This window comes from Labeo rohita, chromosome 12 (assembly GCF_022985175.1).
Source record: "Labeo rohita strain BAU-BD-2019 chromosome 12, IGBB_LRoh.1.0, whole genome shotgun sequence".
Lineage (NCBI taxonomy): Eukaryota > Metazoa > Chordata > Actinopteri > Cypriniformes > Cyprinidae > Labeo > Labeo rohita.
In genome coordinates this window covers 147,120-169,262 of record NC_066880.1, presented here as the reverse complement: position 1 = coordinate 169,262, position 22,143 = coordinate 147,120, and the positions used below count along the sequence as shown (strand labels likewise).

General features: G+C 41.4%; 2 protein-coding genes across 2 annotated transcripts; both read left to right on the top strand.

Moving 5' to 3' along the window:
• The first annotated feature begins 377 nt into the window (after positions 1-377).
• oat (ornithine aminotransferase) lies at positions 378-8,330 on the top strand. Its single transcript, XM_051124132.1, has 10 exons — positions 378-471; positions 2,304-2,538; positions 3,525-3,749; positions 3,839-3,934; positions 4,611-4,738; positions 5,591-5,713; positions 5,813-5,941; positions 6,020-6,133; positions 6,207-6,351; positions 7,510-8,330. The coding sequence occupies exons 2-10, from the start codon at positions 2,334-2,336 to the stop codon at positions 7,668-7,670; spliced, it is 1,326 nt and encodes a 441-aa protein (XP_050980089.1). The 5' UTR covers positions 378-471; positions 2,304-2,333; the 3' UTR covers positions 7,671-8,330.
• A 117-nt stretch (positions 8,331-8,447) lies between these two features.
• On the top strand, positions 8,448-22,104 carry LOC127173987 (carbohydrate sulfotransferase 15). Its single transcript, XM_051124131.1, has 10 exons — positions 8,448-8,979; positions 10,424-10,593; positions 15,147-15,263; positions 15,882-16,181; positions 17,309-17,648; positions 18,235-18,363; positions 18,800-18,956; positions 19,207-19,363; positions 19,861-20,008; positions 20,573-22,104. Exons 3-10 carry the CDS (start codon positions 15,225-15,227, stop codon positions 20,806-20,808), a joined length of 1,506 nt encoding a protein of 501 aa, XP_050980088.1. The 5' UTR covers positions 8,448-8,979; positions 10,424-10,593; positions 15,147-15,224; the 3' UTR covers positions 20,809-22,104.
• The last annotated feature ends 39 nt before the right edge of the window (positions 22,105-22,143 follow it).

The following is a 22,143-nucleotide window of genomic DNA, read 5'->3' as shown; positions in this document are numbered from 1 at the left end:
AATTCAGAATCTGGCCCAAACTACATTTGAAATAGCATTGAGAATGCACGTGAATAGATATCCTGATGAAATTCAGGCACTGTAAATTGCTTTAGTGTCTGTCAAGTAAATAAACGATCAATACAAAGAGCACGTATGAATGAGTGAGTAACTAGTGCTGGCAGCGTGTGCATGTGTGAGCTCGAGGCAACACCGCATCAGTGTTGCGTCACACTTTGGTCTGTTCGGTGTCGCAATCATCACACACTCAATTACTTCAGTCTAATTACTTAAACCTGCAATAAAGACATTATACAGTATCAGAAATGTCTTTTTAAATAAATGAATTTAAATAAATTAATTTCCTCAGAGGATGGTTAAGCCGGTTGCGTCATGACGCAGAGTGACGTGTGTGCGTGCATTTGAATAATCCGTGAGAGGCAGCGTGAGACACTCACTCGGAACAGAATCACCCGCACGGACCCGCAGCAGGTAAAACGCGCACATAAACACGCATTACAGCGGCGAACAGCCGTACAGCTCAGATACAGGCGGAAGACACACACACCGAGCGAAAACTCCGGTTATTAATAATCCAGTGAGGGCTGATGAATATTTATTAACACGAGTATGTTAATGACGCGCATCAGCTTCAGTAGAGCAGCGGCGAGGAAGAGGAAGAGGAAGATGAGCCCGCGAGTGTCAGTGATGAGGATGAGGGTTAGACTGATGAAGAGGAGGAGGATGAGGGTTAAAGTGTTGAAGATGAGCTGATGATGAGAACAGGTTCATGTAGGATTCAGTGGGAGTTTATTCAGATACTTTATTTTAATATGATTTGAATTTATTTAAATGGTTACTTTACTGAATTTTTCCTGACTGCTGTGTAGCTGTATTCACTGTACAAACCTGTGTGTGTGTGTGTGTGTGTGTGTGTGTGTGTGAGTCTTTATTTAACCCTTGGCAGCGCATGCAGTGGGCGTGTTGAGGGCAGAGAGTTTTCAGCCAATCACCGCCTCAGGCTGCATTTGACGTGTGCCACGTGGTCATGTGACTGTATAAATAAGTGACACTTAGTGGAAAGTTTCCTAAGGAATCGGTTTAATAATTGAGACGGTGTGACTGATCATATGTGTTGATCTGAGATCAGCAGGTGTCTGGTCCGTCCAAGTATGAATGAGCTCAAACTGCTGATCTGCAGCTCATTGTGAGGGTCTGAATGAGAAGCTCAGGCTGGTCTGCTGTTTCTGTCTGTTCATCAGTTTCTTTCATACGCTGATGATCCACACGCCACGTGTTCGTCTCTCCTGACTGCAGCACGGGTGGCTTCGTCTGTGTCGTACCACTGAGAGATTTCGTGGATCATAAAATGTCTTATTGTTATATAGCTCTGGGACAGACTTATGCAGCTTATGAAGGTTGAATTTTAATTTTATTTCCATACACATTCATCTTGAAGCTCAAACTCATGAAACACACCAGAGTTTTGTGCCTCAAACCAGAAACTGCAATCTGTGAGAGCTCACATGTAAATCTAGTAAATATGATGATGTGATTTTTCTCTCTTTAATGTCACTGATGTTTTGCAAATGTTTTGGATGTTAAACTCTTTCTCAGACTGCCAGTTGCATAAACATAGACACTATATACAGATTGTGTCTTAAGAACTAGTCTGACCAACTAGCAGTGAGTCTTGAAGAAAACAAATTAGATGACTGACGTCCTAAGACTAGTCTAAGCAGTGAATGCAGTTGGCCCCTGGTCTTGATTTATTTATTTTCTCATAAGGAATTAAATTAGATGGTGAAAAGTAATAGTAACTAATAGACTGATAATATAACGGATTAATTATTATTAAAAGCACCCGGAGCAAGAATAATAAACGTAAATTCATTTTGTAAATATTTTTAGTCAATTTCATTTATGAAATCATACAGTTATATTTACTCCTCTAATAATACAATATTAGTCCAACTTGAAGAAATTATGACAGATATGTTACTGTTGCACAGAAGAATGTCGTCTTAAAACTAAAAATTATTTGAAAATTACTTAAAAATAACTTTCAAATAACCTAAAATTAAATGATTTGATTACTGCTGTTTTTCATAGTATGTTTCTATTTGACATTGCAATGTTTTTTATAACCTTTGAGTTTTATTCTCCCTGAATTGAATTTGATTTGCATCAATGAATCACTGTTTCCATGTTTGTCGCTGTGAATCAGTCTGTATGAAGCGCCATAGAAATAAACGTGAGCTGAGACGTGAATGAATCGTCTGATCTCAGCAGGATTCATGTGTGATTGAATGTTTGTTTCTCAGTTTGTCTCAGTGTGAACCGAACGCGTCGTCATGAACAGCATGAGGAGTCTGATGAGAGGCGTGACGCCCGTCCTGAGCCGCGCAGTGCATTCTGGGATGCGCACGTCATCCTCCGCGGCGTCCAGAGCCAAACCCGCGGAGCGTCCGCTGAATTCGGAGGAGGTTTACGCTCGCGAGGATCGATACGGCGCTCATAACTACCACCCGCTGCCCGTCGCGCTGGAGCGAGGAGAGGGTAGGCGCTCGCGCACAGAACTCTGGGAATGTTTCTCATCAACTGTCAAACTCATAGTGCACGTCAGTTTTGACACAAGTTTATGTCTCGCAATTTTGAGGGGTTTTTTTTTTCAGAATTGTGAGTTTATGTATGTCTCACAGTTATAAACTCATAAATGCACGTTTGTCTCACGAAGCGGACTCTTTTTCTCACAATTCTGACTTTTTCCTAGGGTTAGGGTTCTTTATATCTCATATTTATGAAAAGTAAGATTTGTGAGATGTAGACTCAGAACTGCAAAAAAGTCAGACATTACAAGAGCGAAAATCAGATTTCAGAGTTTATATGTCATAATTATGACTTTTTTCTTGTAATTCTGACAATTTTCTTACAAGTATGTTTTTTTTGTGTTTTTTTTTGCAATTCTAACTTTTTTCTAAGAATTCTGAGTTGACATCGTGTAATTCTGAAAAGTAAGATTTGTGAGATGTAAACTCAGAATTGCAAAAAAGTCAGAATTACATAGATATAATACAGATTTCAGAGTATATTTTATAATTCTGAGGGGTTTTTTTTCAATTCTGACTTTTTCCTAAGAATTGGGAATAATCTTATAATTATGACAAGCCAGAAGAATCAGAATTACGAGATGTAATCGCAGAATTGCAAGGAAAAAAGGTCAGAATTGTGAGAAAAAGGCACCATTTCAAGTTATGAGCAATAAAAATGTTCCTGAAGCTGCACGCATCTCATTCATAAGCTTATTTTGCTGTTGTTTGGTCTATTTTGCCTCTTTTTCATATCTTGCTTTGGATTTGTTGTAAAACGGCAGCCTGAGCGAATGTTGGCATTTTGTGGGTGAAATAATGAGTGCAAAAGCATTCAGGTCTGCATGCGAACAGTGTGCATTCCCTACACTGCATGCATAAATGTGAAAACTGAAGCTCTGATTGCGCGCGTCAGACGTCAGATCTCTGATCAGTGCTGCTGTTTGCGCGTTGCAGGCGTTCACGTGTGGGACGTCGAGGGCCGCAGGTACTTTGACTTCCTGAGCGCGTACAGCGCCGTTAACCAGGGTCACTGCCACCCCAAGATCATCGCCGCGCTGACGGCTCAGGCTTCACGGCTGACGCTCACCTCCAGAGCCTTCTACAACGACGTGCTGGGCTTCTACGAGCAGTACATCACCGACCTGTTCGGATACGACAAAGTGCTGCCCATGAACACAGGTACGGACGCGATTCAGCTGTCGAAATGAACGGTTACGGCCGCGGGACAATGTTAGGTGTGGCCGTCTAATACCGCTTTTGTGTTGAAGGTGTGGAGGGCGGGGAGACGGCCTGTAAGCTGGCCCGTAAGTGGGCGTACACCGTCAAGGGCGTCCCGAAAAATCAGGCAAAGATCGTGTTTGTGGGTAAGAAAAAGGCTCACCTCACTCACGCAGGATTATGATGTTCAGGAATGAGGATTTAATTGCAGATCTTAGTCAATAAATGTGACCCTGGACCACAAAACCTGTCATAAGGGTCAATTTTTCGAAATTGAGATTTATACATCATCTGAAAGCTGAATAAATAAGTATTCAGTTGATGTATGGTTTGTTAGGATAGGACAATATTTTACAACTATTTGAATATATGGAATTTGAGGGTGAAATCTGAATATTGAGAAAATCACCTTTAAATTTAAAGTCATCCAAATGAGGTTCTTAGCAATGCATATTACTAATCAAAAATTAAGTTTTGATATATTTAGAGTAGGAATTTTAATAAATATCTCCATGGAACATGATCTTTACTTAATTTCCTAATGTTTTCTGGCATAAAAGAAAAATCAATAATTTTGACCCATACAATGTATTTTTGGCCATTGCTACAAATATACCCCAGCGACTTAAGACTGGTTTTGTGGTCCGGGGTCACAAATTTGCTTTTGTAATATTTTGAGATCATCACACATATAACAGTCACTGTGACTGAAATGCCTTAAAGATTCATACATTTCCGTGATGTTGCACACGTGTATGTCAGCTTAACGCCTGTTTGTGATGTGAGATGGTCATCCGTGTATTTCTGCTCTCGCTCACACAGACGGGAATTTCTGGGGTCGTACGATGGCGGCCATTTCCAGCTCGACGGACCCCAGCAGCTACGAGGGTTTCGGTCCGTTCATGCCCGGATTTGAGGTGGTCCCGTATAACGACGTCGCTGCACTAGAGGTACACGCCACCGTGTTCGTTTACACTCCAGCGGATCACGATCTGTCATATCCACATATCCAAGGTTTGAGAACCAAACCTTCGCCAGCCATCTTCACAAACACGTCATGAGAAACATGTTTGTGAAGCAGAATCGTCAGAATAAAGACTTGGGCGTAGCGTCTCATTTTCCCCGTAGGGACATTTTTTGTCAGTGAGTTTCATACATATTTCTAAAAAAAACATTTACAACCAGGGTTGCCAGGTTTTCACAACAAAACCTTCCCAACTCATACCCAAAACGAGCCCAGTCGTGTTCCCCCTTTGAAAATTCCGCAGCGTAAAATACACGTTTTTGGCAGGGGTCCTCTGGTAAAATCAACTTTCCAGGGGATAAATGTCACGTTACTGGGGTCGCTTTAACCCAGAGACGTGTAAACGACCTGTAGAGTAGCACAATTCTGCAGTTTTTTTAGTCTTCGGTATTAATTGTTTAAAAATGAAGAAATAAAAGACAGCCATGACTTTACAGTGAAATGTTGCAATAGTATGACTATTTCTTATTTTGTTTATTTAGTAATAATAAATAAAATAGTCATTAAGTTGTCAATATTATAATTGTCATTTAATTTAATGTAATAGTAATGCTATATTAAAAAACATATTTTAATAGTTATTGTTGTTGTTATAGCTAATAGTATTGTTTTTATTTTATGATCATGTTGATATAGAGTCACATTATTCTGAATCAGATTTTGCAGCCCTACAAACAAGCACAGCAAACCTGCAGTGTTGTTATTTTAACCTGTAACTCAACTAGTTTCCTCCTGATTATCTGTGTGTGTGTGTGTGTGTGTGTGTGTGTGTGTGCAGAAAGCGCTGCAGGATCCAAATGTGGCGGCGTTCATGGTGGAGCCCATCCAGGGTGAAGCAGGTGTGGTCGTTCCTGATCCTGGTTATCTCATAAAAGTCCGGGAGCTTTGTACCAAACACAATGTGAGTACAAACACACAAACACACAAACAAACACACTCATCAGACAAACACTGACTGTTTGTTTGTGTTTAAACCACATTGAATGTGTGTGTGTCGCAGGTTCTGTTCATTGCCGATGAGGTTCAGACCGGTTTGGCCCGTACTGGGCGGCGTCTGGCTGTGGACCACGAGGCAGTGAGGCCAGATCTGGTTATTCTGGGTAAAGCTCTGTCAGGAGGAGTGTATCCTGTGAGTCACACACACTGCTGACTGATTATGATGAACACACACACACACACGTTTGCTGATGATCTGTGTGTGTCTCAGGTCTCTGCTGTTCTGTGTGATGATGAGGTGATGCTGACCATCAAACCTGGAGAACACGGATCCACGTATGGAGGAAACCCTCTGGCCTGCCGGGTCGCCATCGCCGCTCTGGAGGTGTGTGTGTGTATGTGAGATGTGATGATGAGTGTTTGTGTGTGAACTCTGCTCACAGTCTGGATCTGCTCAGGTTCTGGAGGAGGAGAATCTGGCTCAGAATGCGGATCGGATGGGTCAGATTCTCCGCGCCGAACTCAACAAGCTGCCGCGGGAGATCGTGACCGGTGTGCGCGGGAAAGGCCTCCTCAACGCCATCATCATCAAAGAGACTAAAGGTCAGGACCAGAACCAGCACAAAACCACCTTCCGTTCAAACCAGTCTGCAGATTCGCATCCGTATCAGTAAAGCCATAATCAGCCTCGTCTGCACCGTCAGTGCCAGAAACGTCTCCACTCCTGATGTGGAAGTGTTAACAGACATGAATTCTGATGATCGTCTGAGTCGCTCGTCCGGTTAAACGGCGTAATCGCTGATCTGAAGAACACAGATGATGTGAGGAGCATGGGCGTGTTCGGCTCTTTATTTGCGTCGAAAACATCACAGCTGTGAGAGCAGAAAGAGTCAGAGATCAGGTTTCAGCTAGTCAACATGTTTTCACTCACTCAAGATTTTGTTAAAGCTGACTGCTGTGACCTGACACTTGTTTCATTTGACACAGTTAATGACAAACATATGCTTTAAGTCACAAATATTTCAAAAAACACAGGCACGCAGTTACGCAAGAATGAGAGATATTTTCAGAAGTCATTCATTGTGCCAATCAGCAGGTTTTGAGTTGTTTTGACTGATTGTTTCCAGCCATTAGACTCTCATACTGCTGCACATTAAAGGAGTCGATCACACAGAAATCAAGATGTGCTCATCCTCAGATCATCTCGGATGTGGATGAGTTTGTTTGTTCATCAGATTTGTAGAAATGTGTCAAGTGTCTGCAGTGAACGGGTGCCGTCAGAATGAGAGTCCAAACAGCTGATAAAAACACCACAATAATACACACCACTCCAGTCCATCAGTTCACATCAACGGCACCCATTCACTGCAGAGCATCCACTGGGGAGACAGTGATGGAATGACACATTTATACAAACCTGCTGAACAAACAAACTCATCAACATCTGGGACGAACTGAGAATGAGCACATTTTGATTTTTGGTGCAGCTCTTCCATTCAACAGCAGCTTATTCATTTTTTGTATAATAATTATACTGGAAACACATGAGCAGGATTTAAAGGACCTTTTTATTTTGATAGCAGCATTCTCACGAATCCTTGAGTGTGTTTTGTTTTGTTTTGTTTAAGAATCATTCAACAGTGGTGGTTTGAACAGATCGTTGATTGTTTAACGTAGAGATCTGTGTTTTTGTGCAAGTGAATGATCGTGTGTGTGTGTGTGTGTGTGATAATCCGTTTCTAATCCTCTGATCTCTGTCAGACTGTGACGCCTGGAGGGTGTGTCTTCGTCTCCGTGACAACGGTCTGCTGGCCAAGCCCACTCATGGTGACATCATCAGACTAGCCCCGCCCCTCATTATAAAGGAGGATGAGGTCAGAGAGTGTGTGGACATCATCAGCAGGACCATCATGTCCTTCTAAACGAGTCACTGGAATCTCCATCATCATCGTCTGAGTGATTTTCACCTGTAATTCTTCTGATTTTAGCCTGGTTTGTGTTTTATCGCAAGTTTCTCATGAGCTGTTACAGTCGTTCAGGTCAGCGCAGAACACAAAGGGACTTTGAGCACTTTTAGAATTGTTTAGTTTTAATTGTTTAGCTTGTTTCGTTTTTTCGTTCTCATTGTCGAATAGCAGTTTGTCTCTGGACGAAGCTCTGTTTTAGTTCTGATGAGGTCTCACGGACGTTTCTGCTCCGGGTTCTGTGATGTTTACGGTTTCCTTCCTCCGGAGGAAGATGAATGAAGGTCGCTGTCACAGTGTTTGGCACATGCTTAGAAGTCCCACATTTCTCTGTGGACATTTGAATAGAAATTAGTTTTTCTCCCTGATGAGAGAATAGTGCACTTTAACCGCTCGTATTAATGATGTGAAACCTAGACGTGATCAAACTGAATTATTCACAGGCAGATTCTGCTGCGTTTATTCATGACTGACAAATGGAGCATAAGGAGAACAGCGTTTCACAGGAGAGACTGTTTCAGTGTGTGTGTGTGTAGAATGTTTAATGAATGGAGTGTTCACTCACGCATCAGATGATGTTTTATTTCCGTTCTTAAATAAATTTTCAGTCATCTGAGAGACCGGGTGTAGCCAGTGTTTATGTCTGATTTAATAAACGTGATCTGTCCAAATGAACTTTAAAACAGTTGAAATGGTACTTTGTAGACAAACATTGATCTGAATATGAGTTGGCTGGTCTTTCCTGTTATCCAGCGCATTTTCCCTGTTTCTTATCAGACCACACCTTCGTCCTCCAGGAAGTGACGTCGTTTTGGAGGGGACTCAACAGCACAAACATGTATCATTTGATCTGATGCATTCTGCTGTGTTCTGTGGTGTTCATCAGTTTAATAATATCAATGTTTCAAAAGAGGGTTAAAAATATGAAAATGATCTGGTTGATGTAGTGTCAGTGACTAAATTCAGCTCTTTATTCTGTGTCGCTGTGTGAATAATCAAGTTATAATGAATGAATTTTAGTTTCTGAGCTCATTCAGAGCCGATTAATGAAAGGCTAAAAATGCACTTCTGCAGAAAACAAAATTTCGAAAGGTGCCGCATAACCTATGATCGTCGTCAGGATCCAGTTGATCGGAGAGTTGGAAAACCCTTGTTTGCTGTCCAGGATCAGGTCATCTCGTCAGTGAGATCTTCAGGCTGTTCTTCAGCTGATGTGCAGCTCATCTGCGTCCAGCTGGTGGCGCTGTAAACACTGAGGTTCATGCAGGTGAGAGGAGCTGAATTAGCCTACAGCTGCTTACTGTTCATTTGATCAATATATTTACTCACAGCTATAATAATGATTTATGAAGGAAAACAGTTTAGCAGGTTTATTCCTGTGATTCTGTGTATTTTGACTTTGAGGCTGATCATTTCTGCAACAAACACTGGTTATTTCATAGATCTCTAGTTCAGTTGCTACTAAAACTATCATTTGGTAACTAGTTTCTCAGCAGATGTGCTCGCTGTAGCCACAGGATGTTTGTCTCTGAACAGGAAGTCATGTGGCTGAGTAGAGGAAGTGTTATGAGCTGAATGTTTCTGACGGATACGCTGGAATATTCTGGATCGTGTGATTCAGTTTCATTCGTGTCAGTGAGATTCTGATCTACACGAATCTGCTGTGATTGAACACAGAACAAGACTAATGAAACGTTATCCGTTCAAATGAATCGGTGTCATCGGTTTCTGAGTAAACGCTTGTGAAGCGGGTCGTCTGAAGGTCAAAGGTCAGCTGGTGTCAGTCACATCAGAAATCATACACAGAATCCAGAGTCTAATCTCACTGATCTGCAACAGAAAGAGCCTGAAATCATCTGAATGAAAGTATTTCAGCTGCGCCTCTGATTCCACCTTCAGTACACAAACGTGACCCTGGAGCGCAAAACCAGTCATAAGTAGCACGGGTATATTTGTACATACATTGTATTTTTCTTTTATGCCAAAAATCATTAGGATATTAAGTAAAGATCATGTTCCATGAAGATATTTTGCAAATTTCCTACTGTAAATATGTCAAAACTTAATTTTTGATTAGTAATATGCATTGCGAAGAACTTCATTTGGACAACTTTAAAGGTGAACAGATTCCAGATTTTCAAATGGTTGTATCTCAAACAAATATTAACAACACGATCACATTCAAACATTTCCTGAATATACACTTCTGCTTCCATTATTTGTGTCTGATTTTACTTCAGTATCACAATACATATAACAGTAAATGATTCTTACTGATTCTGCTGCACTCAGAGAGGCAGATGTGTCATATAATGTGATACATATGTAATAATTATGACAGGAAAATAAATAGATTGATGAACAAGGAAGGAGAAACACATGTGGTGTCTTCTGTTGCTGAGGTCAGTGGTGTTTTAGTCATAAAATAAATCGCGTATATTTGTCCCAGTGTTTGTTTAGTAAATCACTTCTGTGTTTTACAACATCATCAGTTTTCTGTTCAGTCCATGGCACGTTCATAATTTTGCATATTGTTGTATCTGTGCAGTTCATGGTGAGATTAGTGCATAATAATGCTTGATTTAAAGGTCCACGAAAGTTAAGTCACATTTACTGACTAAAAATGACGTCATTATTTATGATGGTTTATATTCTGTGATTGATGAATGGATGCTGGATTTCTGCTGGAATGTAAATATCGTGATTGACAGGTGAGGTGCGGCTCCGCCCCCTCTGCGAGTTGACCAATGAGCCCGCGGCAGGGGGGCGCCCACGGGCACGTGAACGCGCACAGCTGATTGTCTCCGGAGGAATGGAGATGAAGCGCGTGAATTCGGCGCGACGAGGAAAGTTTCTTCAGGATCAGATGATGACGGTCACGGTGAGTGATTGATTGATTGATGGATATGAGAAGTGTATGTGACGCTCTTGAAGTTTATGTGAAACAGTAAAGCGCTTCATGATCAGACACGAATCCGTTATTTGTTCAGTTGTGTGTGATCAGACTGACGCTCTCGAATCAGTTTGATTGATCGGTTCACAGGCGGCATCTCTTCACAGATCAGTCAGGATTAGAAACGCGATTCAGAGACAAATGATGAATCACATTCGTGTGTTTAGTTCAGTGAATGAATCACGACAACCGTCCTGTACATTCGCGTCTCGAAGTTTATTTAATCCAGCGAAAACTCGACGAACATTGAGGCATGTCTTGGAGGTTTAGAGAATTCTTTAAATTAGAACAGGTTCTGTGTGAATAATATTCCATCGAACACAAAATCTGTGTCCTTTCTTTCCCGCGAACTCAAGTAAAGTAAAGACACTTACATATTTGCTTACAGATTATATTATATTATTATACAATTATACACATGGCTCCATTCCAGACCCTAATTATTACAACCTTGATAATAATTACATCCGTTAAATACACACAGGAGATATTTGAAGAGACCAGATCTCAAAAACACAAACCTTGGTGTAATGTCGTGTTTAATTCGCTTCATGATGTTGCTGTCTAATGATGGAATATATTCTTTCTCTTTTTTTATATCAATATGGTTTAATGGTAATTAAAAAAAAGGTAAAAGTAGTAAACCAGCTACAAGTAATCTAAAAAGTAACATACATTACCAAAAATGAGTAACCTAGAGTACTTTACTAACCACAGTTATTATCATGTAATCTGTAATGGACTACAATTTGTAAGTAATCCGCCCTCACTATCAATATATGTGTTAAGCTGTCAACACAAAAATCAGAATCAGAATCAGAATCAGAATAGCTTTTATTGCCAAGGATGCTTACGCATACAAGGAATTTGTTTTGGTGTCACAGGCTTCCAGTGCACAGAGACCACAACAACACCACAGAGAAAATAATATCAGCTGAGAATAAAAAAATACACATATGTAAATATAAACAGACAAAAATTGCAATATAAGATTTAAGAAAATAAATGAGTTGTATATACAGTTGTGCTACAGATGATAGAAAAAGAACAGAATAGAATAGAGTAGAGTAGAGTAGAATAGAATAGAATAGAATAGAATGAGATGTCGGGATGTACTGAGATGTAGGTGGTAACAAATAAAGGTTATTGCACATTTTATTGCACAATGTCTGGAACATTTAACTGTTCATTAGGTATATTGCCCGAGGGAAGAAACTGTTCTTGTGTCTGGCTGTCCTGGTATTTGTGGCTCTGTAGCGCCGACCAGATGGCAAAAGTTCGAAAAGGGGATCACATGGGTGTGAGGGATCCAGAGTGATTTTCTGAGCCCTTTTCCTCACTCTGGATGTATACAGTTCTTGAAGGGTGGGCAGGGGAGCACCAATAATCCTCTCGGCGGTCCGAACCGTCCTCTGTAATCTTCTGGTGTCTGATTTTGTAGCTGAGCCAAACCAGACAGTTATTGATGTGCAAAGAACAGATTCGATGACGGCTGAGTAGAACTGTTTCAGCAGCTCCTGCGGCAGGTTGAACTTCTTCAGCTGTCGAAGGAAGTACAACCTTTGTTGGGCCTTTTTTGCAATGGAGTCGATGTGAGTGTCCCACTTCAGGTCCCGGGAGATGATGGACCCTAGGAACTTGAATGTCTCCGCTGCAGCCACAGTGCTGTCCGTGATGCTGAGAGGGGGGGAGTGCAGGGGGGTTTCTCCTGAAGTCTATGATCATCTCCACTGTTTTGAGCGTGTTGAGCTCCAGGTTGTTAAGATCCTGGAGAAAAATAGAAAAAATAGAGAAAATAGTTTGTCTTGAGTTGCATCTGACAAACAAAGCTATTATTATGAGTTACCCATGAATTACAGGGCGCTGAAATCCACAATATCACCTGGAATGAGGTTGCGTGCGGAGGCTGAACGCTTCTGTCGTTCTCGCTGTCGTTTGTCGTTTCCAGAGCAGGTCTGATGTATATTGCACTTGTTTCCATCATGGACGAGCATATATGTGCTCCTTTTGAAAGATCCCTGGTAGCAGTGACGGTGTTGTCTTTAAAAGCAGCAAATCACTGGGTGTCAGTAGATTCCTTAGTAATGTGAGACGTCCATTAATATTTGCTTCAGCTTCACATTGGACTGTATGAAGGGCTTCTTCATCAAGGGTTAAGGGAACATTTCTTCTTAATCAGTCTTGCCCGAGAGCCTCTATGATGTGAACCAGTCGGAGGATTAAAAATCTGCCTTTAATCGCTCTTCTTAACTCACGTTCCGCTCCAGGAAAATGTGTAATGCAATACAAATCTGCTCAAAGGCAAATTTAGAGACTAAAACCATTCCAGTGAATTCAGTGCAGTGTTTTGTCCATTTGGGGTTGAATATTGCGTGTTTTTCAGAGGACGTCAGTCTGATGGTTTGTGTCTGCGGTTCATGCGCTGCATTAATAACACGTGCGGTGATCGTCTCTTCTCTGTCTGTTGAGTCCAGCAGCAGCGCCGTGGAAATGTTTGGAGGAGAACTTCTGGCAGACGGGACTTTAGCGGCTGTTTGAGCTGAACGTGATGAATCTGCTGAGCGCAGGGTTAAACACAGACTCACTGTGTCACTGTTACATGTTGTTTTGTTTGGGTTGTTTGATGTCTTTTCTTTTCTTTTGCTGCACATTTCTGTCATGATTGATTGATTGATTCTGTTCCTGCTGTGATAAAAACTCCTACTAACAAAGCTTTACAGTGATTTAGCAGTTGTGTGTGACTCTTATAATTCCATCATTTTCATCAGTCAGTGTTTCTGTGTAATCTCAAATGAACACCTGTGTAAATGCATTAATCATTAGACATCTGGCTTATTCACGATTCATCAGAAAAACATCTGTCCTCGTCTGATCTCGTATTTTTAGGGCTAAACCCAGTTGTCTTTCCCAGTTGCCTAGACTCCGTTTGCTATTCTCATGTGTTGTTTTTGACACATTCTCAATCAAACACTGTGATGCACTTGCGTTTCAAAACGGTAAACACAAGTGGCAAAATTAAACACGACTACAAGAAGTCGACGTCACGATCGCTGTGTGTATGATCTGAAAGTTTTGTGAATGCAGCCTTTGGTTTGTGTTTAATGTTGTGAGAAAATGGCTTCAAGAGATGTGAGCTAGCAAAGGTTCTGCAATGCAGAAGAGCAGGAAAGTCAGAATTCCACAAAAAAAGGCGTGAAGTTTGGTCACGTTTGAGTCTTCAGTGACTCTGGCTGATATCCGAAGCGCTGGGATCGCGACGTGGGTCTGAATCCAGTGAATCTTCATCTGAGTGGTGTTGAAGTTTGAGGTGAGTTCAGCGTGAATCAAACGCTTCATCACAGACGCTTGGCTCGTTGTTTTCTGTCGGGCCGTGTTTGATGGTCAAGTTTGAGTGGAGTTCAGTTTTAAATGTTTTTAAATGTTCAGAGTGTTTAAAAGAGCTTCATCATCTTCACTGCAGCTGCTGAATAAACCATCAGCAGTGATGAGAGGCATTTAACCCTCATCAATAATTAAGAGCTCCTCTCTGAATAATTCATCATGTCTGTTTCTGCGTCACATGTGTGTCATACTGCACATGTGATATCAGAGGAGCCGTATCGTACCGTATTCGGTGAGTTCTCTCCGTCTTCGCTCGGATCCCATAGTCGTCGTGTCTCTGGGATCCACATCACCTCCGGTTTCTGATCCAGTCTCTGGTCGTTTCCTGCTGGATTTCCATGTGAAGCTGCAAGATACAGATTTATAATGTCTATATGTAATTTGCAGCCCATAATGTGATGTATTTTATGTCCTGAACATCTGTAGTGTGTGATTCTGCTAATGCGTCTTCATATTTGACTACTGAATCACCTGATTATGAGTTAGTCATAGTAATAACAGCTGATATTTGTTTAAAAAGTGGGAAAAATATTCATGTCCAAATGAGTGTGTGTGTGTTTCCTATGGTCTAAACCCAGTGTGACCTAAATATTTGTTCAGTCCCATTCATGGAGTCTCAGAGTCGGTGTGACGGAGGAAGATCAAGTGTGTTTAAACGTGAGGACTATCACACCATTACTCTTGTTTGCACTTGTTAATTTACTCATTTTGTCTGTGTGCTTAAGTTCCTGTCTGTTCAGCGTTTTTGTACCTCCTGTGTCTCTAACAGGCCCTGTTTTTTCTGCCTGTGGATTGTTAAAGACTGTTTCTCTTCGTCTTCGTGTCTGTTTCTTCGGCACGAGGACGGCTTGCTCTTGTTTTTTTTTCGTTTTTCGTTCAGTGTGTGTCTGTGAAGCGTCTCTGTTTGGACTCCCACAGGATCTGTTTCTGATATCAGGATGGTGAAGTTGATTATTGTTGAATCTGTTTATTGTTTACTATAAACTAGATTGCACGCTGTCATATTCTTTTGCTGTGCTCGTTTATTGTTCTGTTGTTATTGAAGCTCATGATGAGTAACAGCCTGATTTCACTGATGGGAGTCTCTCTGTGTGTTTCAGGTCATTTCCCGTGAAGTCGTTAAAGATCTCGTGGTGGAAACAGAATCTCAGAGCCGACGCTAAGTTTCTGTTTCTGTCATGATCAGTCGATTTGTGTCCAGCGCCGGCCACCTGAAGGTAAACACATGTACATGAACCTTTCTCTTAACACAATATTGCATTTTATTTTATTGTTTTTGAATAACTACCTTTATCTATAAAGTGAGTGTTTAATGTTGCCTTTGGCATTGTTGATGTACTGTTTCCTATTTAATAATGCCTTGTCACAATTCTGTATTGTTAAAGGCGGTATATAAATAAAGGTGACTTGACTTGACTTGACCTGTTAGAATTGCACTTTATTCATTTACTACATATTTTCTTAAAAAAAAAACAACAACCTAAGACTAGCTTCTCTATTCTTTTTGTGTTCTATTTGTTTTTCTTTTTATTTATTATACAGTTAACAAAATGCAGCTTGCTTTATTCTTTTTCTGTTCTATCTGTTTTCTTTTTATTTACTAATGCTGCGTGTACTGCATTAGTCTCACTGAGACTTGTCATAGCACTTGCGTATCATTGCTCTTTTGCTGATTTTGATTGCTTCTATTGTCCTCATTCGTAAGTCGCTTTGGATAAAAGCATCTGCTAAATGACTAAATGTGAATGTGATGTGTGTGATTCTTCACTTCAGTCAGGAGTCGAGTGTGTCGGTCAGTTTGTGTCCGTGTTCATCAGTATTCTCTGTCTCGTCAGGTGGACGGCGGCCGCCGGAGTCTGTTTGGCGCGTCGAAGGTGATTCACGTCACACGGTGCAGATCTTCATCGTGTGTCCAGTGCTCTAAAGTCTGCGGTTTCATCCTCCTCCTCGTCCTCATCACGGTGTCTTACGTGCTGTCCAGCGAGAGGAAGACTCTGCTTTTCGCTCCGTATCTGCTGGAGGAGGACCTGAGTGAAGACGCCCTCAGAGACGTGGTGCGCAGCATCGCAACTAAAGTGAAGTTTAGAGCCAGACGGATTCCTGACGTCAGCGAGCTGATCGGCCTCGAGGAACACGTGAGTTCTGCTTCAAGTCAGTTGATGCAGCATTCAGTTAATGATATTGAATGAACAGCTAATCAAACATTTTTTTATTTTATGAAACCGAAACAAAATGTCATCAAATGATTAAAATAATTATTGAATGAAGAGTTCAGCCAAAATGAAAATGTGCTCATCCTCAGGGCATCCAAGATTAGGATGAGTTTGTTTGTTCATCAGATTTGTAGAAATGCGTCATTGCATCACTGTCTCACCAATGGATCCTCTGCAGTGAATGGGTGCCGTCAGAAAGAGAGTCCAAACCGCTGATAAAAACAACACAATAATCCACAAGTAATCCACACCACTCCAGTCCATCAGTTCACATCTTGAGAAGACAAAAGCTGAAATAAATCCATCATTAAGATGTTTCTAACTTCAAATGTTTCTCCAAATCTGTTCCCATGAACAAACAATTTTCTGCATGTTTAATAAACTACATCATCTTCATCATCATCATCATCATCACCTCTGTAATGGGAACATGACTGGAAAAGCCAGGAAACAGTTCTTTAGTGTTGTTGTTCGTCTAAAAGTGTCTTTCCGGACGCTCTGCCAGGAAAGTCCATTACATCGAGTGACGCCCCGAGAGAGTCTGGAGATCAGCGCTCTTCAGAAAGCCCGTAGGTTCCCTCTAATGGTGCTGATGGTGTCTGATGTCAGCGTGATGGATGGATTTGAGACTCGGTTAAATGATGACGGCCAGTATTTGAGCTGCTTCGGTCAGGATCTGATCAATGGGAGCTAAACAGCAAAAGTATTTACGCCGGCTGAGTGTGTCTCTTTCCACCAGTGTCTAACCAAACCTGTATCCTATGAAACTGAACGTTGAAAGAAGAGTCTTTTTCTGTAACAATACCTTTGAAGAACCATTTGTGATCCCCAAAGAGCTTTCAGTGAACAGTTCTTAAAATAACTATTTAAATCGTCTTGATGATACAAGGAACCTTTCGTGCAATGGAAAGATGTTAAAGGTTCTTCAAGGAGCAACAGATGCCACTGAAGAAGCTTTATTTTCAAGAGTATCGTGTGCATTTGACTGAATGTCAGTGTCGAGAGAGTAAATCGTGTTGTGATCCGTAACCCTCTCTGTGTGTCTGCAGATGTTCTCTGTGATTCCGCAGCACTTTCTGCCGGAGGTTAAAAACCCCTGCTGGTTCGAGGAGCTGCGTGGAAATGTGAGCGAGGATCCGTACGGATCAAACCTGTTCGGCCGCTCCTTCAGACAGAAACAGCAGATCTTCGAGCAGCTGAGCGGCTCGTTCAGACAGCGATTAACGTGGCACGATGGGAAACTCCAGCGGCTGCGCTGTCTGCCCTACTTCTACATCATCGGTCAGCCCAAGTGTGGCACGACGGACCTGTACGAGCGCCTGAGGCTTCACCCGGACGTCCGGCTCACGCCGCCCAAAGAGCCGCACTGGTGGACCAGAAAGAGGCTCGGTAGGTTCGTGCGCGTGAGTTTCCTGTGTGTCTGCTTTCGTCTCACTTTCATTACAAACTAAATGTTCTGGTGGAAGCAGCATCACAACTAAAGAAACAAACCAGGACTGGATCAAAAGCAGTGAAAACAAACAGTTCTGGTTTGTTCTTGTCAGAAGCATCTTCACATCCTCACAGAGGAGAGTCTGATGGGAACTAAACACACAGATGAACTCACTCATCAGAGCGGATGATGAAGCTCAGATCACAGTTTGATCCGTGAGAATGTGAGCGCTTTGTCAGGGCTGATGGAGATGCGCATATAATGCAAAGATCAAATCTTACATTCACATACATCTGTATATTTAATCCAAAATCCATCTGTATATACCGGAAATTATATACTGTAATTGTCCAGTGAGCAACATTTTTTTTTCTTGGTGTCTGTTAGGATTAGAATGTTTTTGTATTCTGCAGTTATTTCATTTTGCTGATGCTCATAAATATTGTGGATGAACGGCACAGTCATGTGACTAAAACAGATGAAAGAACGACCTGTTTGGTAAACATGTGAAGTGGTGTATTTTGTGTGTGTGTGTGTGTGCAGGAATCATCCGTTCTGGTGAACGTCCACACGCGCGTTTCCCTCTGGATCATTACTTGGATCTGTTTGATCCGGTGGCCCATCAGATACAGCAAAGCCTTCTGGGAAACGGCAGCAGCAGCATCATCACCGGTACCGTTCTCACGTCTGCGTGTCTGAGCGCACGGTTTGATCTGTATGCTGTAGTTTTTAGTGTTTTGTGAGTGTAACGTTACAAAATAACACATTACTGTAAGTACTGTACTGTGGATTCCATTTCCCTGTACGATTACTGTAACGGCTTACTCTGTATTCAATTCAATTTGTTACTTTTTTAAAACAAACAAACAAATACATAAATAAATGCAGTCGTTTGTTACATTTAGATGTTAAACAATAAAAAAAGTCAAAGTCCAGTGATTGCGCTTCCTTTAAGTTTGATAAGAAAACCCACATGCGTTTGAGAGGGTGTATGCTGTGTTTTTATTAAAAGAATGGCAGAATCAACATAGAATTTATATGTTTATGTTTCAACGAGAACAACATTTCCAAGTTAAACTTCATCTGTGTGTGTGTGTGTGATTGACAGGTGAGGCCAGCGCTTCCACCATGTGGGACAACAACGGCTGGATGTTTTTCCATGACAACAGCACATGGGCGGAGCCTCCGTCACTCGTCCAGGACTTCATTCACGCGCTGCAGCCGGACGCACGATTCATCGCCATCCTCAGAGACCCTGTGGAGAGGTCAGAGGTCACCACACAGTTATTATCCTTCACTGAAACCATAGAAAAAATTATTACTTAAAGTATCAAAAAATAAAATATAAACTCAGTGCTGATGTGGTGATGCAGGAACAAACCTGTTCAATGACAGTTTAGGTCTTTGTTTATGTGTGTGTGTGCGTGTTTGCTGTTCAGGTTTGGTTGTGTAGGCGTGAGATCCGTGTCACGTTAGGGTTCACACTCGTTTGCCTGGTCTGATGTTTTTCCTCAGGCTGTATTCAGATTATTTGTACTTCGGCACGTCTAATAAATCAGCGCTGGATTTCCATCAGAAGGTCTGCGAGTCTCTGCGGCTGTTCGACGGCTGTCTGCGGGACGCCGGGCTGAGAGCGTGTGTGTACAACGGCACGCTCAACAACATCATGAGTGTGAGTGACCTCTGACCTCTGTGATCAGCAGGCCCTGAGATCTCCTCATTTCCATATTCAGATGAGCTCAGTGTCCTCATTTATGTCTATAGCGCTTTATACAATACAGATCGATTCAGAGCAGCTTCACATTAATAAACAGAAAAATAACAGTATTGATGATGAAAACTTTGAGGCAATTTCTAATTCTGCTGTTGTACAGAAGACAGTCAAGACGACTTTTGTTCAGTACTGTTACATCATTAATATTACTGATTATTGAGTGTCTTTGAAATGCAGAGTGCCAAGACGCGCCGTCACTTGCTTTCTTTTGCTGTCGTGTCTGCTACTAAAGCTCTGCCTGTAATCAGGAGCTCCGCCCACAGTCGAATCTCATTGGTTCAGAATCCCTGCCTTTAAGTGCAGATAGAAGCTCATTCTTTAGAGGCAGACGTTCATTATTAAGAGAAATCATACATTGGCTGATTGTGTCACGTTTTCTGTGTGTGTGCGCGCAGGTGCGTCTGCAGGTGGGCCTGTATGTGGTGTTTCTTCTGGACTGGCTGTCGGTGTTCGGCCGTGATCAGCTCTTAGTTTTGCGTTTGGAGGATCACGCATCAAACCCGACGCTCAGCATGAGCAGGATCTTCCGCTTCCTGCGCTTAGGTCAGTCCTGATGAACTTGTTCATTTACATGCTGTGAGCAACAGGAGGCGCCAGAGACCAGCAGATGTTCATCCTCATCATCATCATCATCATCCTCATCAGTGTTTTCATATAAAGAGTGCAGATCAGAGTACAGTCAGGAAAGAGAAAGCATAAAACAATAACTGCATTTAAAAAGTACATAGAAGTGTAATGTGAATTTAAAAAAGACTAAAGATAAAATAAATGAACCAAATCTAACTTCGGTTACACTATATAGTTTTAATGCATTAATTTTGCCTTGTAATGCACCTTATAATGCATTGCACAGTCTCATTAATAATTGTGACCACAGTTATAATACATCATAATACTTCTGTATTCATTGTTACACCTGTAGAGAGTATAGTGCATTAAAACACATGAATGCATTTTAACATTGGCTACAATTATTTATGATGTGCATTTTGAATACGTTTATAATGCGTTACCCATACAGCTTTATTTGAAGTGTCAGCATGACGTTAAACAGTGTTTCTCAGATGGGGCTGACTGTACGATCTGTGTGCGAATGAACTCTTGCAGGACCGCTGTCCGATCAGAGACAGAGACAGATCAGCAAACGTCCCGCGTCAAACACCCGGCGTGCGGCCGACAGGGATCTGGGGCCGATGCGGGCGATCACACGAGAGCTGCTCACGCTGTTTTACGCCCCGTTCAATCGGAAACTGGCAGAGGTTCTGCAGGACGAGTCGTTCACGTGGGACAGACTCCGAACACGCCTGACGGACTCGTCTGATCACACACGCCGTGTCAGATGAGTTTGACCTGTGAGAGCTTGTGTACGACTGACAATTCACTGGATCATGAAGGTTGCTGGAAGTATTTTTGTAAATAATGAAGTATTTTTAGACCACACAGAGTAAAACAGCCTGTGTTTTGTGTTTGAATCACTGACACCTGCCGGTCAGACCCGTCCAGTGCTGTTTGCAGATTGAACTTCTGTCATCAGAATTATGTGATGGTATCGTTCGATTGCTGAGAACGACTTCAGATCATAAAACTGGATTTAATACAGTTAGATTAGATGCAGTTAGTCTGTCGCCCCTGTTTTTGCGATGTTTCTGGATCACACAGACAACGTAGAATCTGTGCAGCAACAAAAAGGGAAAGATCACCCTAAAATAATTTATAAAAAGCACAAATTGTGGATAAATTGGGACTCAAACAACTTGGGACCCCATTGACTTTTACTGTATGGATCACTGAGGCGTTTCTCAGAACATCTCATTTTGTGCTCCATAGAATAATGTCACGCAGGTGTGAATAGTGTTATACTCGAGGCCAGCTAAACCAAAACCAAGACCAAAGCAGCACTCCCACAAATTCATCTGAAAGATCCCATTTACAGGCTGAGAAATGTATTTTATATTTAAGCAATAAATACAAGTAAAATAATAAGACGCTGTGTATAGAGCTTTTACCAGTCCAATGAAATCACTACAAACAAATTTCATCTTTGCACTGAAAAATCTGAATTAGTACAATTACAACTGCATAAATATTGTTGAGAATGGGTTTAATAAAATGTTGTATATTGAAGTATGATGGGGAAATAAACCTTATAAATATGAAACTAAGACCACCAGTAGTAGATGTTGCTTAATCATGTATAACACAAAAACAAGATCTCATGCAAGTACTTTTTTCCATTACATCTGGAATTTTTTGGGCGTTCGTATTGATTTTTTTTTGTTTTGGTTTGTTTGTTTGTTTTTTTGACCCCATTAAATTCTCATCTGGCACAACAGTATCAGAGGAAATTAAATGAGAAAATAAGTTACTGATTGGATTTGAAGCAGGAAGTTTTACATCCAGACACATTGATTATGTTAACAAATAATTCAGACAGTGCATCGGCAATTTAGCGATGCAGTTGTGGTCTTAACCAGCCATGAAATAAAATCCAGACCAAGACAAGACCAAGACCTTCAAAAAATGACCTAAAGGCCAGTCTCAAGTCCTACAACACTAGGTGTGAATGACATGAGGGCAAGTAAATAATGACAGAATGATCATGTTTGGGTGAACAATCCTTTAACAGCTCAGAGACCAAAACTAAAGTACTAGAAATAAAAAAAAAAAAAAATCACTTT